General features: G+C 34.3%; 1 protein-coding gene across 3 annotated transcripts in view; it reads left to right on the plus strand.

Moving 5' to 3' along the window:
- The window catches only part of TBC1D22A (TBC1 domain family member 22A), a 174,696-nt gene that overhangs the window by 126,400 nt on the left and 24,689 nt on the right, over positions 1-23,607 (plus strand). For all 3 annotated transcript variants that reach the window (XM_035549298.2, XM_035549299.2, XM_050708281.1), the window contains exon 12: positions 5,656-5,751. In XM_035549298.2, coding sequence (XP_035405191.1) covers positions 5,656-5,751 — 96 coding nt within the window. The remainder of the gene's footprint in view (positions 1-5,655; positions 5,752-23,607) is intronic.

The following is a 23,607-nucleotide window of genomic DNA, read 5'->3' on the forward strand; positions in this document are numbered from 1 at the left end:
CTATTTGAACTGAACGTATTAGCAAGTGAAGAGGATTTAACCTCTGTTCTCAAAGTACAAGCTACTGTGGAACATTATATTAGATGCTTCTTAAAATAATGGTTAATGAGAGACTGAATAAATCAAGTAAATAGTTATCAATAGCACTCATTTGTATTTGATATTGATTACTAGTCTTACCATAAATTTTGCATGCTATATAGAACATTCTTACAAGGCAAAATATCGATCCAGAAAAAGTCCAGCAGTAGTATGTGTTCCTTGTAACTGGGATTTAACAGCACAAGTTTTCTTTGGGGGCCTGTTGCCAAGCTGTTAACCAGATCAGAGAGGCCAGCTACTAAATTTTTATGAAAACTGGTCTAGCATTCAGCATACATCAGCCAAATCACATATAACATGGTAAGATAATGTTTTGAACATTCCTAGCAGAAATAGGAAATGTGAACACAGTTCTTGCAAGGATTTGAAAAAACAAACAAACAAAACCAGTTGTTCTGTAAGGGTCTTATTGGGAGGAGTAAGGGTTGAGGCAATAACTTTTGCGTTGTGTTTTTGCTGGCTTGCTGTCTTGACCTGAAAATGTTAGTTTCCATTACAGATTTTAAAGGTCTGTGAATTCTGTTTAGATCAGATTTGATTTTAATGGAAACATAAAACAGACTCGTAAATTTTCATATTAATTGATGAGTGCTTGAGTTAGGAACATTGCTTTTAGGTCCTAACTATAAGTAAAGTAGTGTTTTTAAAAGATATATCTCCAAGTTTGTTGCTGTGTTTATCGTTAGATTAGATTAATTTTAGACAAGGGCTGTTGGCCACTTGTTTCTTTTAGATTCATCCCTTTGGGAATAGGGTGGGATAAAAGCAATATTAGAAGACAATCGAAAATGTGCTAACTCAATAAAAATAAATCTTTTTAATAGGTATATTTACAACACTGCTGTGGAATTAAAGGGAATTTCCTTGTCTGGGTAATAACTGAAAGCTAGAAAACATGGTATGAGTAAGTAGGCAGGTCTCAAAATTAAGGAAAATAACATGTAATATTTTACAGTTTTTGATGAGGCTTTAGCTTTTTCGATTAAAGTGGTTAGAAAAGGGATACAGGAGTGAGACGACAAAGTTTAATGACAACACTGAGCTATTCGGAGTAATAAAGTTTGGCAGCAAGGAGTTGTAGGACTTCATGTTTTTAAAAACGGCCAGGCAGTACATACATAGCATGTGAAATTCCATGTGAACAAATATAAACTGATATCATGCATGTGAATCCTAACTTTGCCTGTACAGCTATGCACTTCAAGATAGCGTTCAACACTCAATGCAAGAGGAAAATACCAGCTCCACAATAGTGAAGAAAGAAAGAAAAAAAAAAAGCTCTAAATTATTGGAAAAGGAAGGAAGAACAAGATATCATTATGCAGTTGTATGATTATTTTCAGTTACAAAAAGTGTTGGACAGATAAGTGATGACATCCATTAACAGCTATTAAATGCAAATATTCTACCACTTGTATAAGGACATCTCTGAGCATGAAATCATTAGAAGATGGAAGAGTATTCTGGGAAGGTTCTGCTTTGTGCTTGTACTCTTACACCGTTTCCTAGTCATCTGCTGTTGGTCATTCCTGGTGGCAGGATAGCTACCCAGGTGGACCTTTGTGTGGTGTGCTGGTGCTGTGTTGCTTCTCAGACTGGAGTTTCAGTTTTGACAGTATATTGAGTCTGTGCCTTGGAAGCTGGAGCTCTCAGCCAGAGATGGAAGAGGTGAATCTTGGAGGATCAGCCAACACATTCCACTTTCAATGATGATCCTGCACTGGCTTTTCTCTTTTTCTGCCTTAAATCTAAAGAAAATATTGGATATTTTGGGAAAAATGACTTCAGCCTCTTTACATCTAAGCTGTTTGCTTTTTGTAGCACAGTAAATACTATGAGTTGCATAAAGTTGCTATATTCAACTGTAATCATAAAATGCTTAGAAGTCCTTAACTCTGAACCATTGTGTGAGTGTTAAATGTGGTATTTTAATACTTAGCCCAGGCACGGTTTCCTAGCTTTAATCATTCCTGGTACTTAAAAAAATAATCATGTATTATATTTACTCTCAACAAACGTACAAACCCTTCCTAAACACTGAAATATCAAGGGTATGGGAGGCAAGATAGACTATTCATTGACCAGACAGTAATCAATCTAATAATCCAAAAAAATTTGCGTTCTTTCACTGATTGTCTAAATAAGGAAATTTGGGGAGTGCAGTATGAAGAATGCCTCTCATTTCAGCTGTAGAGGAGATCCAGCATTTGCAGGGCAATGAGATATTCGTGATGTTAACAATCTAACTGATTTTTATTGATAATGACAGATGGTGCTTAGATAATGTGCCCTGAGTTGTCTGTGATACGTTCAAAATAAGTCTTCTGGAGAGTTGTACATCTGTCTTGAGATCTTTTGCTAAAATATTTAAATCAAGGTCATTGTTTACATTTGATTTTAAATAGCTTCTAGCATGTAGTCTGCATTTATGTACATTTAGAGATCAAACTGTTTGCAACTTCAAAAGCTACAAATGGAAAAGTATAATAGGTAGCAGGTGTTAGAAAAGGCAATTATGCATTAGCTGTTTTACTCAATTTCCAAAACTGTCTAAAACTATCCATTGGATACTTCGTTGCTGAGACTTATCTCTGAAACATGATGAGTTTTTAAATCTATAGGGGGATATGCATTTTTTCTCTAATGAATTGCATATTTGAACCTATTTGGTTTCATTTAAAAGCGCTGAAGAAAATTGTATTGGGGGGAAAAAAAGGTTGAAGAGAAAAATTTAAAGAAAAAGTACAGGTTTTTATGTAATTCCAGATATTTTTCTGCAGTGCCTCAGAAACACTTTCAATTTTCATTATGCAGTTTTTGGGTTGTTTGCTGTTAATTTTTTAAAGCCACTTATCTTGACTTTCTCTGGAAGAATTCTCTTTGTTATGTTACAGTAGACTGAATTTTTGGGCTCAGAATCAGAATCCTAGCTTGTCAGAAAAAGTATACTATGATGATTTAATTTGGCTACCTATGTAATTTCTTTTTTGTGAGTCTGTATAACAGAAAGCAAGACTAACAATTTTGTCAACAGCTACTGTAAACTTACTTTGAAGGTATCATTTTAATCTCCGGGCAGATATCTTTAATCCTCCCTTCTTCCCTGCATGTTTCAAGAACCCGTATGTTGTTGGAAGAGTGGAGAGAAGAAAGCAGGCTAAGTGTATATATTAACACCAAGGCAACTTCCTTTCCGTTCCCTCATTTTTTGCTCATGTGACGTGATTGAGGAAATACAAACCTTTATTTCCTTCTGCTAGGATAACAAATAATCCAATACATAAAATATCCCAATTAATAATTAATACTTTAAATGATTTTTTCCTGCCTACAGTCTCTTCAGTCTCCTACTGCATCTGCAAAAATGGTTTTTCTCTTTCTTTATTTATCCTCAGCAATATTCTGTATTTTTTCTGTATCTGTCCAGCAGTCTCAATCTACCTTTATTTGCCTCCATCCCATAACCATCTTTTTCTTTCTTCTCTCCTATTGTGTTTGATGACAAATGGCTGGTGCCATGCTCTTCAGGTAGCCATTCTTTAAAGGAGAAATTTTTATAATGGATCGTTATTTAGGTTATAAAAGATTATTGTCAAAGACTGATTTTTAAAAAAGATACAGCATGTTCTTCAAATTTATTTACAGAATAAAGTAGGAAGAGGGTTGTTTTCTTTGAATTGGTTTTCTGCATTTTTAGAGTTGTGTTTAAATATTTAAATATTGCCATAATAATATCTGATACTATAAGTAGTAGCACCACTTTTCTTTCAAGTATGTCTTTTTGAGATACAATTTATGCTTTTACAGATGTTAACTTTCCATCCCAAGGGAAATGCCAAATCTAAAGTAAAAGATGTAGATTTTTCAGAAGGATGGTAGTGAGTACATGATTCTCTAAAACTCTAGTTTTAATATGGTAAATTGGACTTTACTTTGAATTTTCTGATTAAGATAAACCCTAGAGAGTTCTAGTCAAAATTACCATATGCTTTGTGTGTCCTGGGATTTTACATTGTGTTAATTTATTGTGTTATTCAAGTATATCTTTTTCCTAGAATAGGAAAAATATCACAGGAATCTTCTTCCTTTTCTGGTTCCGAAATTAAGTATTTTCAGTTCAAACTGCACTTTTAAACTTAAAACTGCCCTGAAAATAATTGGCATTATCCCTTTTCTTAATTCTTGCCGATTTGGACAGGATGATCTATAGTTTCTGTAGCTGCTACCATGATGTTTAGTGTACTACCCTCTGTAGGACACTAAAATAACTGCACTTCTGTTAGTCAGGGGTGGAGAAAAAGGAAAGGAAGGAGGAGAAGAATATTTTTCTTTCTCCATTTGTGACTGCATTAAGATTACTTCATTGTACTGTTACAGATATTACGTGGAATATTTTAAGTATTGTGTGCTTCTAGGTTAAATGGAAATAAATTTTATATTACCGCGTTATGTTTTGCATAAGTGTTTCAGTTCACGTACTTTACTTGAGCAGAACACTGTATTTTTCTAAAAAGTAAATTGCAATTCCGAAATGACCAGTAGAGAATATATAAAAATGCTATAATTTTATAAGATATAAGAATAAATCTTTAAAATATTTAGATATTACTGTTTAAATATCCCTATATTTGTCAGAATCTGAGCTTAATTTCATAATTACTATTTTTAAATGCTATTTTAATGAGACTTTACATAGCATTAGTTCCCAATCATCACATTGATAATTAAACATAAGTAAATTAGTTTTTTTTTTTCAGTTCTTAGTGGCAATGAATATAAAATGTAAGATAAATGTGGTAATACAAGAAAACTTGCTCAGTGAAATTTTTTAAAGTAGCACCATAAATTTACCTGAACTCTTAGGTATAATTAAGAGATCTTAATTTCGGGGAGAAGAGAGGGCTGGCTATAAAGTAACTGCATCTGCTGACTTGAACTAGAACAGAAAGCTGCAGATCAGAATAGATACATGACTTGTTAATGTTTTGTGTTACAAGGAGTAAATTTTTTTCCTTTAGTAAAAACATTTATTTCAGTCAAAATACAGACCAAGTTTTAGTTTTAGAAACTATAGACCATAGTTTTAAAATACTCTAGTAGTTTGCTACAGTAGAATTCATAATGGGAAAACTTAATTTCAAATGGAGGTCCCATACTACTGATAATGGAGATGAAGCATACATTCATGCCACGATATAGATAGTATGGTATTTCAGGACAGATCCAAGCTACTGGATAACATCAGAAATGGGATAAACACATCTGTAAAAAATGAATGTAAGTGTTAGAAGTAGATTCATACCTCTCCTTAATTGTGGTTACAGATAATACCTACATACAGATATACCTAGGTTTGTCACAGATGAAATGCAAACGTGCTTGTGATAGGAAAAGAAAGAGATTTAGCTGACAATTGTGTAACACTAGTTGTGATAGTAGTGAACGTCATAAAAATACACTAAGGTTCGATTAAGGTCGTATGTTATCTTAATCAAAAGCATCATTTGTGTATTGAAATAATGTTTTTTTTTTAATTGTTTTTATTTTTTGCAGTCTGAACCAGAGGGTTTTTCTCACTTCCACTTGTATGTCTGTGCTGCCTTCCTTGTCAGGTGGAGGAAGGAGATCCTGGAAGAGAAAGACTTTCAGGTAAGTAAAGAGTTCTGTAATACAAAAATCTGGGGATATTTTTTAAGCACAGGTCAGAATTTATGAAATTCAGGTTCCTAACATTACATGGAGATAAATTTACAACAAAACAGTAGCAGTTGTAACAGGACTGATAGTGTCTGACTGTTAGAGTTCTTCCAAAACTTAAACCTGAAGTGGTGGGCTAGAAACAGTAGATGTTTATTCCTTGTTCATTCTGGGAGAAAAAAATGCTGTTTAAACCGAGACGGATATAGAGGAAGTGATTTCTGGAGATGCTGTGATAAGTAAAGCATGGGTATTTCAAAAAGAAAATTTCTGAAAAGCTAACTAGTTTTTTTTTTTAAACCTTAAATGCATCACTGGAGTTAAGAGTTCTCATCTCTATAACAATCCAGAATACTCCAACAAGTTTATGTTCCTTTTTTTTTCAAAAAAAGCTAGGCAAACAGCCTTCTAAGATAAGGAACCCATTTTTCAGGGGTAAATAAAAGGGCTATAGTTATATTTATTTCAGGTCTTACATTTCAAAGCCTTACTTTTGTCCAGCAGAGAACATGTCTGGTAGTTGTTTGGAATCAGATTTGAATAGTGTAAATAGGCAAATAATTTGCGTACCAATGTAGAAGTTCAGTTAGTTTTGTGAACTGGTGACAGTTCCCTTTCATAGAATTTTTTTATATTAAGTTTTACTCTCTGATGCACACGCAGTGCCTAAAAGGCATTAAAGGCCTGTTTACAGGCTGGCTGTAAACAAGCCATGCTGCAAAGCCTACACCATTTCCTGCCCCAGGGAAATGGTCTGTTACCAGCTTATTTTCTCTACAGCTGACTGAACTCTCATGCCCTGTACAAATGAACCATTGTGTGAATCTGTGTATCATTTCAATCTATTTTATCTTTCTTCGTAAAATGATTTATTCAGAGCATTTTAACTGTCGTTGCCTATCTTTGCAATAAATAAACCCCTAAGGGCACAACATAACTACTTTAATTTATACTACCTGCTAGTGCTGTCAGATTTTCTCAATTTATGGTATTTTGTCAAAAATAACTTCAGTGTTGGTAGCCATACCGTTCAACTATAATTGTTTACTGCTAATACTTCTTATTAATTTGTTTTCCATTGATTTCCTGCATCAAAGTTCCTAACATTTTTCTCCTCCCTACCAAATAAGTTACAACTATGTTTAAAGTGCATAGTGATCTCAAGGTGAAGTACTGTGAAGATTTGCTTTGTTTTCCTATGTATGCTCAGATTTGTTCATTTATGTAATAATTACAGGTATGTCTTCATGGTTTAATTTCTTTATAGGCTATGTAAACTTGATTATGAAGTACATAAATCAGGAAGACAGTGGAACGCATTTATCAGACTGCCTTAGGTTGCTTACCACATAGAAAAGCAATTAGTAATTTTGAGGTTCTGTAGGCCTGTGGTAGTTTTATCACTATCCTATATTATCACTAAAAAGCTTCATCTTCTTTATTGTGTGACATCAACTTTTAAAATGTTTAAATTAAATTGCTATCAGTTCTCCAAATGATACTTCTCTTCCCTCAGGCAAGAATAAATCCACTGTTCTTCCACTTCGTTAGCAACAGCTGTGTTGTAAACCACTGCCTATTCTACAAATACCTAGTTCAAGTAATAGTAGGGGGTTTAAACCACACTGGCAAATTGGAAAGTTTGGTATGTGCTGTTGGACTACTGTGATTGCATTGAATTCACATCACTGAGAAGTCCTAGTTATAGCACGTTTTGCACTGAAATTTTGTGGTCTGTAAATTATATTGTGAATCATCAGTACAAGCATCCAGTCATTTCTCTTGCACATACTGTGTGTTTTATGTGTTTTCCTGCATATGATATAACTGAGGCAAGGCTACTAATTGTCAGTCAGAGGGCCTGGTTCTTTAGTGCTAGCTGTGAAAACTCACACTTTACTTGTACATATATGTTTGACCTAGAAGGAAAAAGCACAGGAATTTTAAGTCAGAATAATTTCCCCAGAACACCGGATATGTTGGTATGCCAGATGAGACAATGAGCAGGTCTTAGATTAAAGACCCATTTTAAATGATTTGATTATGCAATACTTTTTCTTATTAGTTGATGAAATATATTATCAGTAATGTTACAGGCAGAATGAGGACAGAAAATAATCGTTGCTCTTAAGATACTCATTTCCATTCTTTTAAATCTGTCTTGCTGCAACCTAAGCAATCAGTAAAAGTATGCGATGTTGATTCTTCCTCATAGGAACCAATTAATTAATGCTTATATAGTAAATGCTCAGCTGTGCATAATAATAGTTCCTTATTACAGACAGCAATTGTATGTGTGTGGTTTTCTTTTTTTTTTTTTTTTGGTTTGTTTGTTTGTTATTGTTATGTAGTAGAGAATGAAATTTTGCAGTGAAAGGAGTTAGGCTCGCTGGACTAATAACATGAAGTGATACAACCTGAAAACTTCTACTTGGTATATGGTTTACGTCTGTACAACAAATCATTATTATAACAAAGGAAATAAGTTTTTTTGAAGGGAGTAGGTAGAGGAAGAAATAAATGGTGCAGTTCAGGCCTCCAGATATTCAAATGATTATGCATATATTATATATATGTATATAAGGTTTGTATATAAGTATATATAAATAATGAATATATAAACTTGTAACAGAAGCATATAAATTTGTGTAGATGCTAGTCTCATATTTTTAGTATTTGAAAGAACAGAATAGTGCAAGATGATAATCAAGTAAGTCATGATAGAAATTGTGTTCATTTTAATCTACTAAAGCTATTATGAGAGCAAGTTACTGTTCTCACTTCTGTCTAGCTGATTAAGTATAAGATATCAAAGTAGAACTAATTTGAAACATGAGATTTTCAGGTTAACATATTTTTTAGCAACAGACAGGTGAGGAAAATGTGATACTTTTTTGCGTAAACGTAGAACAATTTACAACAGAGCCTACATTTGTAGAAGTTGTCCTACATCTCTGCCATGGGAAAAATGGAACCTGTTGACTTTCCATGGATTATTCCGTGCTACTTGTCCATGTCTTTATAAATTGTTCTTGTCTGACTGCTGTAAAATGTAGTGCAATAGGGAATGAAGGACGACTATTTCAAATTCAGTATCCCAAGTGAAGGTGTTTGATTTTAGGAATCTGGTGTTGATGGGGGAAGTGTTGAAACTTTTCATTTTGCTAGGAGTTTATAGTTGCTTAGATTCTGTCCTGTCCAATAAAGGTATACACAACCGTTCTATAAGCCTTTGATTCCAAGTTTAAATTTTACTACATAAAGCAATGAGTTATGCAATTCAGTGCTATGGAATAAGAGCAAAAATTATTACACACAATTGTGAAATTTCCCAATGTCAATTTTTAATAGCAGTGAAACTATACCAATATGTTTTCTGATAGATATATTAAATATTTTCTGCTGGTCTTTAATACAAAGGTTAGTAGTGTTGACAAGACTGATGGTGGTTTAGTTAGAACTTTTTATTCTCTCATGGTTCTCACTTCTAGACTAGAAGTGTCTGCTAGTAGACTAGCAGAGTCTGCTTCACCTACATAGGATGCTACACAAATCCACTTGCAGCTAGGTAGTTTGAGTAGCTGTGTAGCTCTAATTGTACTTTAGATTAGCAGGTTTTGCTTCACATATTCTCTGTTCACACAACAGAGAATACAATAGGTAGACAGTAAATGGAAAACCTTTTAATGCTGGCCTAGGTTTGCATTTTTACACCAATGCAATATTCAGTAGGATCAAACAGCAAGATATGAAGGTCATTCTTGGTTTATGGTATTTGTGCTGGAGGTATAAATGTTCTATATTAAGTCATTGGTCTAGCACTAGTATCAGATTTTAAAAAAAAATCTAGTATGTTTAATATAAATAAAAATGCAGTGTTTTTAAATTTGGTAAAGTATGGCTTGCAACATGAATGCAAAATGTGAAATTAATTTAATTTCTACTATCTAAGCTTAAGCAATTAAAAATACATAATGAAAACCTTTCTGTTGCTCAGCATGTCTTAGACTTTGACTTGCTGTTATTCATTTTCCTAACTACAGCAGTAATTCCAAAATTCTCCCGAATTAATGGGAGAAATCTGAATGGTTAATATTGTTAGGTTATAAATTATTCAAACATGTTTTGAGCATATATAGAATTTAAACATTATTAGATTCAACAGCCATATTTTCTATTAATGTTGCATACAGGATATTTGAAGGATTTGTAAGAAAACAAGACAGTAGGGACCAGGTTCAGTTATGAAACTAAATATAAGCTAATTGTAATGTTGGACTGATACCGATCTAACTGTTGGATATTAGAGATTTAGTTAAAATTTTCAGTTTAAGTAAGCTGTCGTTTTGTTGACATTGCTGATCTATAAAAATGTGTTCAGCATGTTGTTGTAAGCAATCTGTCTTGCAGATTTTTTTTTCTTCATGATGCTAAGATACTGGCTTTTCTATCTAGCAGACATTTTCACCTGTGCTGTCATTAACCCACATCTTTATTACTACGATGTCCTTTTCTTTGGCTTTGACAAATGCATTTTTGCTTCATTTATATTCGTGCGGACTGCAAAGAAGCTGTAAAGATCATTTTTCAGTCCATCATTTTTCCTTGCTGTTCACCTTCTTTAACTTCCTTTCCTTTATGGCACCAAGGAAAAGTAGGGGCTTTCTATTTCAAGGCCGTTAATGGACTAATACTAACACCTTTCATGTCATCTCATGGTCTGTACTGAGATGCCGACTGCCACTTTATCAGCCAGTGATGACAGCCGCCTCATCACGTGCTTCTGAGTTCTCAGGAAGGTATTTGTGCTGTCTCCCATGTTAACCACGTTAGCTAAATGGAACACTTAATGCAGATCTTGTTACTTTTCTCGAAATCCTTATGTAAGTTCTGTTTTTCTGTGATGGCCAGAACAGATTTGCCAGGTAGGCTATAAGGCTGTTAATAGCACTTACAGTCACATTCGCTAGTTTTTTGTTGCTTCTTTTCTATGAATTTTCTGTCTCTTGATCCATTCTTGAGTAATGAAATCTTCCAGGTAGTGACTGTCCTTTCTTCTGATTTATATAATCTTTAAAATAACGATTCTTTAATCTGAGTAAATGCTAGTGAGCAGTCTCATTGACCTCGTGAGAAAAACGAATGTGTGCACAATTGTCTATTTCAGTAAAATGCTGAAAAATTCTCTTGACTTTTTCAATTGTTTTCTTGTAGTGAAGTATTACAAGCTAATGTTAGCTCAAATGGTGAAAGTTGAACCACCGTCTTCCTACCTCATATGACCAATAAGATTTTAAAGAAATCCAGTTTATTATTATTATTACTTATGAAAAAGTTTATGCTTTCCAAAGTTGTGATCAGATTTATTCTTAAATTGAATCTTAGTTTTTGCATCTGTTTAAGATGGATGCCCATGTCAGAGATTAGTGAAGTATTTCACGGTGCCTGTGTTTGAATGAAAGACATACAGGGTGTCTTCAGCTTACTGATGCAGTAAGCCCTCTCAGCCTCTTCAGTTTGTTAAATCTTTCTTTCTCTGTTCAATGGGCTTTTAATTAGAATCAGCACAGGGTGAGGAGGTTCGCTGCTACCTACCACTCTCTCAGTCTCGGCTCACTGTTGAATGTTTTCCCCCTTCTCACATAGGAGTAGAGAAAGCCCAAGTTAATGTCTTCCCATTTGTTGTAAGAATACTAATATTAAATCACATTTAGCACATGAGCTTGCTCTTTTACTGTTTTTTTTTTGTTGTTGTTGTTTTTTTCTTGGAGTGGTCAGCATTTTTGGAGTGTGAAGGCAATTGGCCATGTGTGTAATCTGTTTTCTGCCTAGTAGATTCCAAAATTTCTGAAGCTACATGTTATTCCCTGAAATAGAGGAATAACAGTTTAGGAAGAAATTCTTTACTCAGAGGATGTTGAGGCACTGAACCACGTTGCCCAGGGAAACTGTGACTGCCCCATCCCTGGAGGTGTTCAAGGCCAGGCTGGATGGGGCTTTGGGCAACCTGGTCTGGTGGGAGGTGTCCCTGCCCATGGCAGGGGGTTGGAACTGGGTGGTCTTTAAGGTCCCTTCCAACCCAAACCATGTTGTGATTCTGTGAATGCTCTGTTTTTAGAATGAGCAGACCCTTGACAGCTGAAAGTTACTGGCTTGTATTACTTCAGTCTTAATTTTAAAATTAAAGAAAAAAATAGATTGCGTTTCTTGCAGAGGAATTGACACCTGTATTTTAAGTAGTATTAATATTCAAAATAAAGCTGAAATAATCAAGACTGTTTAAAAATTTTGAGCTATTGAAAATATGTTCCTTTCCTATAAACTTTTTCTGAGAACATATAGGTGATGAGTCTGTTGTCTCCTTAGTTTGTTCTTGGTCTTGCCTGCCAGTTTTCTTCTTCACTATATTGCGTATTTTATATAAAATCACAAAGGAGTCTGTAGCTTTCATATGTCAGCATTTGGACTGCTAAATTTATTCAGGGTATATTTTTTATTGCACTTTTTATGTGAACAAACATTTCTAATAAAGGAGATTCTTACATGTGAGCTAAAATCCCTTGAAAAAGAAAATTAGAAAGAAGCACAAATCTGATTCTGCACACTTGTCAGAGGTGTGTATTTGCTACAGCTACACGAGTTACATAATGTAACTTTGCACCTTAAAATGAGATTAGAAGTTAGTTACAGAAGAGACTGAATAACAAGATGCCTGGAAGGCAAATTGCAGTCTTTGAATAATATCCGCCTAGTGTTAGGATGTTTTTTTTCTTCATGTGTTCTCTAATGTCAAATGACCAAGTAGTTTTATTTCATGATCCTTTACGAAAGATAATTTGTGCAATTTTATATTGCTGCCTGCATGAGTAACAGGTTTTAGTTTAAAAAGTTTAATATGAATATCTTTTCTGGTGATTATATTATTATTATTCTATAGAAACACGTAAGATATCAGAACTATGATTTTATACCATCTAGTCCTGCTCAACTACTGTATTACGGTTTTCTCTGGTCTTTTTTGATCTTCTTCTATTTTATGATACAAATTTTTAGACAGTTACTTTCTCTGAATTATCCTGTATAGAAATACAGGTCTTCCCACTTCATATGATATGAGCCATAGCTAATAAAAATATTTTAAAGTTAGCTTCTTGTGTGTATTATGCTAGAAATTTAGTTCCCATTGCTACTGCAGTAGAAAGTTTCTCAATTAAAAAAAAAAAAAAAGTTTCTTCTTAGTATCATAAAAATTGACCAATATATAATGGATATTGAAGAAAAGATCGGAGAGGGATGAAATATGGTTGGTAACAAAAGTCGTTAATTGCAAATAGTCTGTGCTGCTGAAAAGTTAATGTCTCCACCATGAGTATTCTGATTTTTGTTTTTCATATAATCACAGCAAGAACAGTTATCAGTGGCTGGAATACAATTTGGACAGTAGCAAATACAGAGCTATATAGCACATGGTAGAGTAATGAAGCCCACAGATCCCACCTTTTGTTAGTGCTTGTTGATAATAACTCTTCTAGCTTGATAAGCTCATCTTTATCTTAGGGATTTTTTACCAGAACCTTTTCTGGCTGTTGTTCATTCATAAACAAGTATGTGCCGTTCCCTGTTTGATTCCCTGTATCCAGCAGCTCCTTACCCTTCTACCTGTCTCCTACTTTGAAGACAGACTTTTCTTTGGGAAGCTTTACAGCTTTGTCTTTACAGCTTGGATACAACTTTTACCTTACAGCCATTTGTCAGAAGAAAACCATTTTAATCCTCTTTCAACATGATTAATGTGTATACTTTTATAGTTATTCTGTAAGAGCTCTTTTAGCATTTGTTCAGAAAAGTTCATAAAGTCATGAGATACAGTTTGGAAAGGATCTCAGGACGTGTCAAGTCCAACTTGCAGCTCAAAGCAGCATCAGCTGTGAGTTTAGTCCAGGCTTTATTCAGTTGGGTCCTGAAAACCTCCAAGAACCAGAGACTGCGCAACCTGAATACTTCCTCCTAGGTTTTGCAGTATCACAAAGACAAACATTAGGACAAATGTCTTAATGGTTTGGTGCCAGTGGGGGCACTGGGTTTGAGTCAAACGTAGATGGAGTGAAATGCTGAGCAGAAATCCCTATGGTAAACTAAGATCTGATGGGATCTGTCTTAATGCTTTTAGAGCAGCCCAGCATTCTGAACAGAGTTGTTTTTGGAACAGAGGAGTGTTTACCCCTCTCCTTTGTAAGCTACAAGATAAGATGGTTTTGTAGTCCTGGATCCTGTGCCCTCCTTTAGCTCCCCCTCTGTGCATGGAAGCTAACTGGGCCTTTTCTGTGACTGTCTCCAAAGCTGGGAAGAGGTAAAGACTGTGGGCATGGAAATACTTCTAATCTTAAGGAGCCTGACTTCTAATATTGCTGTGGTTTTATTCCCTGCTGTGAGCACTTTTGGAAGATATTCAGTATATCATCACGTATCACAAGAAGCTGGAAGCTCTGCAGTTTTAGACTTGGAATGCTGTAGCTAGCAACCTGGAGTTGAGTATCGGTAGGAGATGGCTGGGAGTTAGCAGTGTTACATCATTTACATTCAGAGCAGCCAACTTGCAATAATTAATTACTGACATTATTTATTACTGTGTATGCAAAGAGCTTAATCAGCTAGGAGCATGGTAAAAATTGTATCTAAATGCACACTTGTAAGGGGACCAAACGCCAGGCACCTTTTGGTCCCGACTTCAGCCATCACAGTCCCATTTTAGGTGCTCTGTTAAGAAGCCCACTCAACTTACTTAAAAGCTTGTGCATATTTTGATTGTCATAAATATCTTGACTTAATCTCCACACTCGAGCATATTTTAAATCAAATGCAGGAGACATTTTATCATACAGTCTTAGAAATACAACTTCAGTCCCATATAAATTATTATTGCAAAATTTAATATTTATTTTAAATATAAGGGATAGACTATATAATCCTTCTTTTACTTTCAGGAAACTAGTGTTGCTTGTATCGTACCAGGAGGAGGACTTGTCCTTTGTCTAGGAACTAGCTGGAAATTTGACCAGTTTATATAGTACACTAAAAATGGTTTAAGAAGCATGAAAAAAGGAAATAAAACTCTTAACACTACCCTTTCTTATCTCTGAGGCTTCAGTGTGGCTTTCTGTGACCTTTTTTCTTTTGATGAGGCTGTAGGCATATTTTTCCTATTATATTTATAGTTTGTCCTGAAAAGCTTGACTGTATATGCAAAGCTGACAATACAAATCTGCAAAAAAATCACTTCTGATTTGTATTTCATTCAACTAGCAATGTGTATTTTTACACTTAAATTCATCTCTTGTTCTTTCTTCTGCTTGAGTTGAACACTGAATTCTCGAGCCAAGAGTTCGTGGTAATAATGTGTTAGTCATCTGACTTTTTAGAACTGATACATAACTTATCTCCAGTAAGATGTTTTGTATTCTGTATCTGAATATGAAATCTGCACATCTGTTTCTTTTGCCTTCTCTCCACCTAGTTACCTTCCCAGAAGTCATAGTTACTGTTTAATTTTTTTTTTCAGAGGTTGTAAGTAGTAAAATTACAAGTTATTGTGCAATTATATTGAACTGCTGGTAGCTTAAATATATATATGTGCTGCTGAAACAGAGAAGTTACTCTGTGCTATGAACTAGTCTAATAATACCAGATAAATCACAGGGGTCAGTGGAAACTCAGCCTTGATCTCTCCAAAGCAATTGAGCAAAAATAGAGGAAGTCCTTGGGAAGCAGATTTAACTGCCTGCTGCTGCCACGACTTGCCTTAGGAGATCTGTCTAGTTTTTAACAGACCCATCTTCCACTCTAGAGTGTTTATTTCTTTTTTTTTCGTTTATAATGAAGTAGGATTGCTGAAACAGAAAGTTTTCAGAATCACTGTAGAAGGAGATTAGTTCTACAAAACTGGCATACTACATCAGTAGGACTTCTTGGGAATGCAGCATGAAAAACAGAAAGGTGGAACGCTGATGAGAAACAGGATAAGGGTTTCTTCAGGTTTTTATATTGATATAAGTAGAATACATATACTTTTCTTAATTTTTGTCATCTTTTATAAGTACTCTTTGAGTGCTCTAATTTAGTGACTTTGTTCTCATTTTCACCCTAAACTGTTTTAAGCATATTTTCAAGGCATATAGCTTTTAACAAGTCAGTTATTACTCAGGAGTTTGACAAATCTGAAAATAAAGGTGCAGGAACAAGTAACAAGTGTCTTCTTCCCTGGCACATTAGTTGAGAACATCTAAAAGGGAACAAGGTGCACTGCTGTAAAAGCTGCAGGGACTGCTTCTACAGTAAATGTGTAAGAGGTAAGAATATAGAGAATTGTTTTCCAGTGACATCCAGCTGCCTCTTCTTGCAAATAGCTTGGGAGTACGTGTGAAAAGCAAGAATCTTAAGAAATCTTATGTCACTCGTCAGAGCAATTTAGAGACATATTTTGACACCATTATTTATAGACATATTTTGACACCATTATTTTTCTTAATTAGCATTTTTTATTGCTAATAGATTGTTTAAAATGGTGTATAACATGCTAATGCATCTCTTTGAGATGATAGAGAAATAACAGTTTTCCCAGAATGATTAACATGGAATGCAGTAATTTGTGAAAATTTGCTGAACATACAGGAAAGTTAATCATTTGTACATGCGCGTGACTGTATAATGCTTCTACATTTTTTTACTACTAAGAAAAATCTAAGAAGGTATAGTCATTTATAATCCTGAATACTTGGTCTGTTTTTTTCTCCACGTTAAGTGTGCATGCCACTTGAAAAATTGCATTTGGAAAGTGTTTTTCTTCAGTTAGTTCGAAGTAAGTTACTACTTGAATAGTTTGCTTTTGTGATAGTCAGGGATTATGCTGGTACTGCAGATGAATGATCAAATTAAAAAGTTTCAGCACTGAAAGTGCACTTTCATGCCTGGATTTCATGCGCAACATACAACAATTCATTAACTTCTACCCCTTCCTTCGTGCAGAACAAAATCTTTGATAACAGCTTCAGTGTAATTGACAGCTGAGGTTGTAATGCCGTGTATTAGTAGGACTGAGTTGTACCTCTGAGGTTTTTCAGCGTTCTTCAAAAAAGAACAAAGCAAGTATGTGACAAAATTAGCAGTCACTTGTATTCGCTAATTCAATTCTATGCTACATTAGCTAATATTTGTCTTCCTTGTTTTTCAAATATTAATCTTCTAAGTAACAGAAAAGAAAAATGTTAGCCAGGTTCATAGTTCAGTACATGTATTACATGTAGATATGATTATGTTAGAGGGATCTGTTAGATTGAAATTTGCTTACATTATGTAGTTAGGCTTAAGGTTTAATGAAATAAAGCCAGTCCTATGAGCTAGGTCTAAATTAGAAATAAAGTAAGTTTAAATTACATTTCCAGTCAGTGGAAGGACATGGGTGAACAGCCACTTGTGATCGCACCCTACGCTCTGCAAATATTTATTTAACTCTATTAATTCTAAAAGATTATGGCACTACCAGAAGCCAGAGTTTTAATTCCTGCTGTCAGGAGGTCAGTTAAGGAGGAGGGAGGGAAGCCCTTAAGCACTCAGGAGCAAATCCAGTGAAGACTGCTGAATAGAGAGAAGGAGGTAGTAAATGTAATTCCACTTGTAAAACTTGCTGTTGTGTGGAGAAAAGCTGTGGAGCACAGTGTTTATGCAATTTGTATTGCTTGAAGGATGTTGCCTTTAAATTCTGAAGGTTTTGAAGGGAACGACAAGATCGGTGCTTTCAGCATGCATTCCCTCTTCAGGGGCAGAAGTTACTCGGCTAAGACATAGTCCCAAGCCTGTTGTGTGCAACAAAGTGAAAACCTTGGACCATCATGTTGGGAACATTTGTGGGGTGAACACTGTAGGTTCCTCTGAAGAAAGGAAAAGAAAGCTTGGGAAAATCTTTATTATGTTAGTCTCCTTGAAATCATTAGTGTATGATACATGTTGTGCTCAAGTCCAGTAAAAACAGAATTCTTTTCCAGCTCTAGCCTTTTTTTTTTCTTTTATTGTTTTTGGATTGAAGGATTTTAGTATTTTAACTTATAATACAACATGGTTTTGGTGAAAGACATATCTGTACGATAGTAAGGGGTAAATGATTTCAAATGCACAAACAATAAGATGCCTAATTTCTATTCCTGGACATGTTATTTTTAACTTCTATTTAGTAATTAGTAATATCTGAGTAAACCCTAGAGATTTTTATTTTGAGTGCATTTTTATTTACATTTATTCCATAAAATCATACTATGCGTTCTGTATACTCTTGACAATTGCAGATGTAATACATTTTGATTATTTATTTTGAACTATTACGATTCATTTTATTAATAATTTTCTGTAGTGACTAATAAGGAGGAAGGGTAGATTAAAAAAAAAAAAAAAAGTGGAGACTTACCTGAATGTGGAACCATACCAATAAAATTCTTTCTCAAATTGGGTGCTGTAAAAATCGTAGGATCCTAACATTTTAAAGTTGTAAAGTTGACTACCTAGTGTAACTGGAAAGTTCAGCAGCTTACCAAAATCTTTATTTCATTATTTTCCCTGAAACTTTTGTAGTTTTATGTGATTAGATTGATCCCATTAACCTCGCAGTGCCATTGGTCAGGTTTTCCTATTTGCCCCAGGAATTCATTCTCAATTTTTTAATGGAAATTGCTTAATGAAATTTGTACCAGATTAAGTGTTTTTTCTCTATTTATTTTCATTAATGCTGTTATTTTAATTGCAGAAAAATGTTTAATGTGATTTTATGTCCCTTACTTGATGGTTTTTGTCCAAGGTTGTCCTTGCAGAATGAAATGAGACAATAAATAGGCCCAGCAAGAAAAATGCAATTTATGGAGTAAATGAGACTGACCTGGACTGAATGGAGTCTAATCATTGTTGCTTTAAAGGAGGTTTCTTTAGGAACAGTATTTCAGAGGCTGTAGTTTTTGGGTCCATATATTCTGATGAGTTTCTAAAGTGTTCAGGCATAAGCTATTTAATGATTCGTAACAACAGTTGCCTGAAGTGAAGAGCAGTACTTGGACTTCTTTTTTTTTTCTTTTTCCTTCTTTCCAAGGATGTATATTCTGAAATTCTAGAAAGGATAAAATGTTTTGGTGGTTAACCAATGCTGGATTTTGTAGGGTGCTGTTGTATTGTTGTTGGAGTAAACTACAAAGCAGAAATCATATAAGTAACGTTCACTGGACTTACAACAAGCAAATAAAGTGATTTCTCCAGTTAGTTGACTGGCATTTAATAGTGAAAAACACTGTATGTTTCTGTCTTAGTACTTATATTTTATATTAATCTTTGCTGAGTTATGCTTCTCAACATAAGACAGAAGTGGTTACAAAAAGTAACATGAAGTTCTGTATTATTTTACAAATGTAATGAGCATTGGAAGTATCTTATTGTCATTTAACTATTTCAGATCAGAAAATAATTCGAGTGCTGTTTTGAAAGTGGGTTATATGTGTTTTTTTTTTTTCTTAAAAAAGAGAACTGTATACTTACTGCTACAACTGATGGTTGCCATGTATATTTTAAGTTTCTCCACGTTATCAGGATATTGCACAGAGTGTGGGTAGGTTTAAATAAAAATCTAATGATGTTATTTCCAAGATAGAGAGGATTCACAGCTTTGTTGTGTTCCTCTACAGAACATAGAGAAACGCTTTAGCAAATCTGTAGTGTTCAGAAAAACACATTATTTATGCTACTACTGTGCAAACAGTACCATTAATCCAAAATTAGGAAAATGTAATACTGTACTAGAACTCATAAATCAATAGCTTAATCAAGTCAAGTTGGTGGGAAACTATTTTTTATTTCCAACCCTTTATAAGAGTATCACCCACAAGGAGGAAAAAGGCCTTTCAGGAAGAGAGGACACTTGACAGTCTGTAACAAATGTAGTCATTGTGTCAGTAAGTTTATTTGAATAACTTTTGCTAAACTCTTTAAATTGTTTTCAGCAGAGTTTCATAGTTGCATTTAATTGAGATGCTGGAATGGTTAAGTAGTTCTGATTGCATCTAAAAATCATGTTGTATGTCATAATCAAAATAGAATTCTATTTCACTTATTCTGGGAAAAAATGATTTGAAAAGTATATACATAAAATATAATGGATGTGAAGAATATAAGAAGTCTTTGGGAAAGATGCAAGAATAAGGACTTGTTTTTGTTCGCTCATCCATAAAGTAGTTGCTTGATAGTCCTCTGGGTCTTTGGATTGTTTTAACTGAAACAGAATAATAATTCAGTTTTGACTTCAGCTGAATTATTTGACAAATTCAACTCACCATTTGTAGTAAATGCTGCTGTCTAAGAATTAAATTGTACACAGAGAGAAAAATGCATAGCTTTCTGAATATTTCAAGCAGGACCTCAGGGATCCAGACACACACTGTTGTTATAGAAATATAATCATACTTCTTCTCAAAGCATATTCACTTGGGCATATTAAGAATCCATAAAAATAAGTTCAGCAAATAGGTTTAAATCCAAAAATGTTTTGCAAATATGCAGAGTAATTCAAGCATAATTTGCACAGCATTTTACCACAATGTCAAGATAAAGAATGTCAAGGATGTCTTTCTGTTCTGAAGTTGAGACTACCGCATGTCATCGTTAATGGTGCATAATAAGATACAGGCAACAAAAAAGCTGAGTTGAGGTTTTTACATCCATATTTTTGGAATCATCCTTGTTTTTAAAAACTGCTAGTTACTGCATTCTGGATGTGCTGTTCTTAGCGGATCTTAAGTGGGTACCAAACCAGATAAGACTTTCTACAAACAGAAAATTAAATTACAACCCGAAATGTTAGGATTGGCAAAACTACAAAGGTATGAAATCTCATTTCATGCTTAATAAATAAATAAATAAAATAGGAAGAAAAAAGTCATCCAAATCAGAAAATGCTGTAGATGCTATCCGTTTGGTAAAAAAAAAAAAAAAAATGTAGTTTTTAATATTTTCATCTATGTATCTTCCAACTATAATTAGTGCATTGAAACAGCACAGAATCTGTGCTGTTTCACATAATTTTCCACGATGTTTGAATTATTACCCACTTAACAGAACAGTACACTTTTTGGAACAGGAAGGTTTTTTTCATTGTTGCAAGTTAAAAATGAATGTTTTTATCAGCCAGGACTTCATTTTTACTACAATACAATTGTGTTGTGTCTTGAATGATTTCATCATAAATATTTCTTTCTCAGAGTAAACACCGAGTTTGTGTTAATTACAGAATTATCATACTTTGCCTTCAGTAAAAGTACTTGCTGTAGCAAACAGCCTTAGGACAAAAATGTCTACATGATTGTGTAGACATTTTGTTTAGAAGAGTAATGCCAGACTATCAGTGTGTCAACAAATTTTATTGAAACTAATTCAGCTAAAAGTGATGTGGTGAATATCAACTGAATTGAGAAGGTTGGCCAAGAAAAAATGACTAACGCTAGCAGCATGAAATTAGAAGGTGTTTTATATTTATTCTGTAACACCCAGTTCTAAAGACTTAAAGGGGAGTAAATTAGACACAGAATAAATATATATTTAACTTAAGGAAAAATGAATTGATCTAAAAATGAGTTAATGAATATCACAAATTTAAGCAGCCTGGAAAAATTCCCAGTTTATTTCACAGTTCCTAATAGCCAGATATTCAGTGAAAGAAATTCAGTATTCAAAATTATCCTCTATGATGAAACAACTAAATTTATTTGAAGATTTGATCAAAATTCAAATTCAAAGAAATTCAAAGTAAAGTTTTTGATAGAAAGCTTCTTAAGATGGTCAGTACACGATAATGTGCAGTGGTTGGAATGAGGAGAAACTGGAAAGTGAGATCTGAGCTCTTATTTCTTATTCTAATTTGTGATATTTTTGTGGGCAAATCTTAAAAGTCTTAAAAAGCCTTAAAAATCTTAAAAGATCGTAAAAGATCTTAAAAGATCACCTTTTGAAAGGTGATCACATATTAAGGCATCTTTGTATTCAGAGGGTGGTACTTGCTCAGTCATTACTTTGACAGAAGAGGAGGGAAAAGTTCATCTCTTTAGTCCATGAACTCAGTTGAATTCTGTGCCTTCTCATTACTGACACCTCTTATTCTTCTAAAAACCTACTTAACAGAATAAGGTTTTCCAAAGATATTAGTAGGACTTTGCACTGAATACAATGTGTCTTCTACCTCTTAATTAGGTTACTAATTCACATCGTGAATTTAGAAGAATTTCCTGCTAGCTAGTTAACTGCACAATCCTTTAACTGAAATGATAAAATTTAGTGCAAATGTAGGATTTACAATAATACATAATTTTCACACTTATATCTACGTAAAGGATGCAGGTCTCAGACTGTTTTGCATAAAAACAGTAGCCCTATGACAAAGTGTTCAATATTACTGCTGTATTCACTGTGTTTATTGGAAATATTTCTGGAAGCTTACGCTAAATCTTACAGTAAGTTTTTATAGTGTGATAAGAAAATTTTTACCCTGGATGCAGGGAGGGACAGGGCAGAAGGGACAGTGTAATTGTCAAAGCCATTGAAAGAGCAGCTGCAGTTAGAAGAGTAGCTAACAGTAGCTGTAGCTATGTGTCTCAACTGCACACAGTGATGTCTGCGAATGATGCTCTGGTGAGCTTTTATATGTCTTCTTTCTTAGCCCTGAATTAAAAGTATTAATATACGCAAGTCAAGGATTTTGATACTTTGCTAGGAATAAAATTAGGTACTATATTAAGACGTGTGAGTTTCAAAATGCTTTATACTTGTAACATTTTTTTTTTCCTTTTTTTTTTTGGGGGGGGCGGGGGGGGGAATGATGTATCATCTCTATCCAAAGTGTTTTGTCTGTCTGTGAAGATGCAGAGATAGCATGGTTTGATTAATAGAACTGTTCTCTTTGGAAATGTTCTGTCCACCCATTTGACATCAGATCCGTTACTAAAATCTAGAGCCTTCAAAGTTCTGGCTTGGCAGATAAAATCTTCATTTATCTTCTTTTGTGTTTTTTTTGGGTTCCTTTAGTAAATGAGAAAGGCCCTTGTCAGTAGTCCCGAGAGTGACGTTATAAAATGGAGTGATTCTTTTCCTGCTGTCCGGGTTCCTACCAGTCTTTTTCAAACCATTTGATTAGAGTTGCTGAATAGTGTTGCTGAAGAGGCACAGTAAGAAGCACTAGAAAAACCCAAACCACAGAACTCCTGAAGATATAAAGAACACAGCTACATATAGACTCTTTGGATCTAAAGAAAAAGAAGAACTCCATTATAGGCTCAATTTGAATGCTGTCCTCATGCGATTAACAGCTAAAGCTTTCATTTGGCAGAACATGCCCGTATGTTTGTATGATCATTGAGTTAGTTGTGTGCGACTGTATCTGAAACTTGTAATGCTTCTTTAGCACTAGAATTAATTTAACCAGAAGTATAAACTTTAGGTGTTTTAATGCAGGGAAGCGAGAGTTGTTTCTTCTTGACAAGTAGTTCATCATCTGCTCTGGCTCTGACCGTAATGAAGTCTCCCATCATAAAGCAGTGTGAGAGCAGCATAAATATAATGTAATAACAGCGTGATTTAACAGCATGAATCAGCAGTGGACTGTTGTGGCTTTCCAAATCTGTACTGCACCTTTGCTATCTCAACAGAATGTCAGAATGTAAATGAGGCAGCATTAGGGCTGGAGTGCTTCCAGTCTTCATGAGCAGGCTGAATTCATGCTTCACTGGTGCTGCAAGG

Source organism: Cygnus atratus, chromosome 1, assembly GCF_013377495.2.
Source record: "Cygnus atratus isolate AKBS03 ecotype Queensland, Australia chromosome 1, CAtr_DNAZoo_HiC_assembly, whole genome shotgun sequence".
In the NCBI taxonomy this organism is placed as follows: Eukaryota; Metazoa; Chordata; class Aves; order Anseriformes; family Anatidae; genus Cygnus; species Cygnus atratus.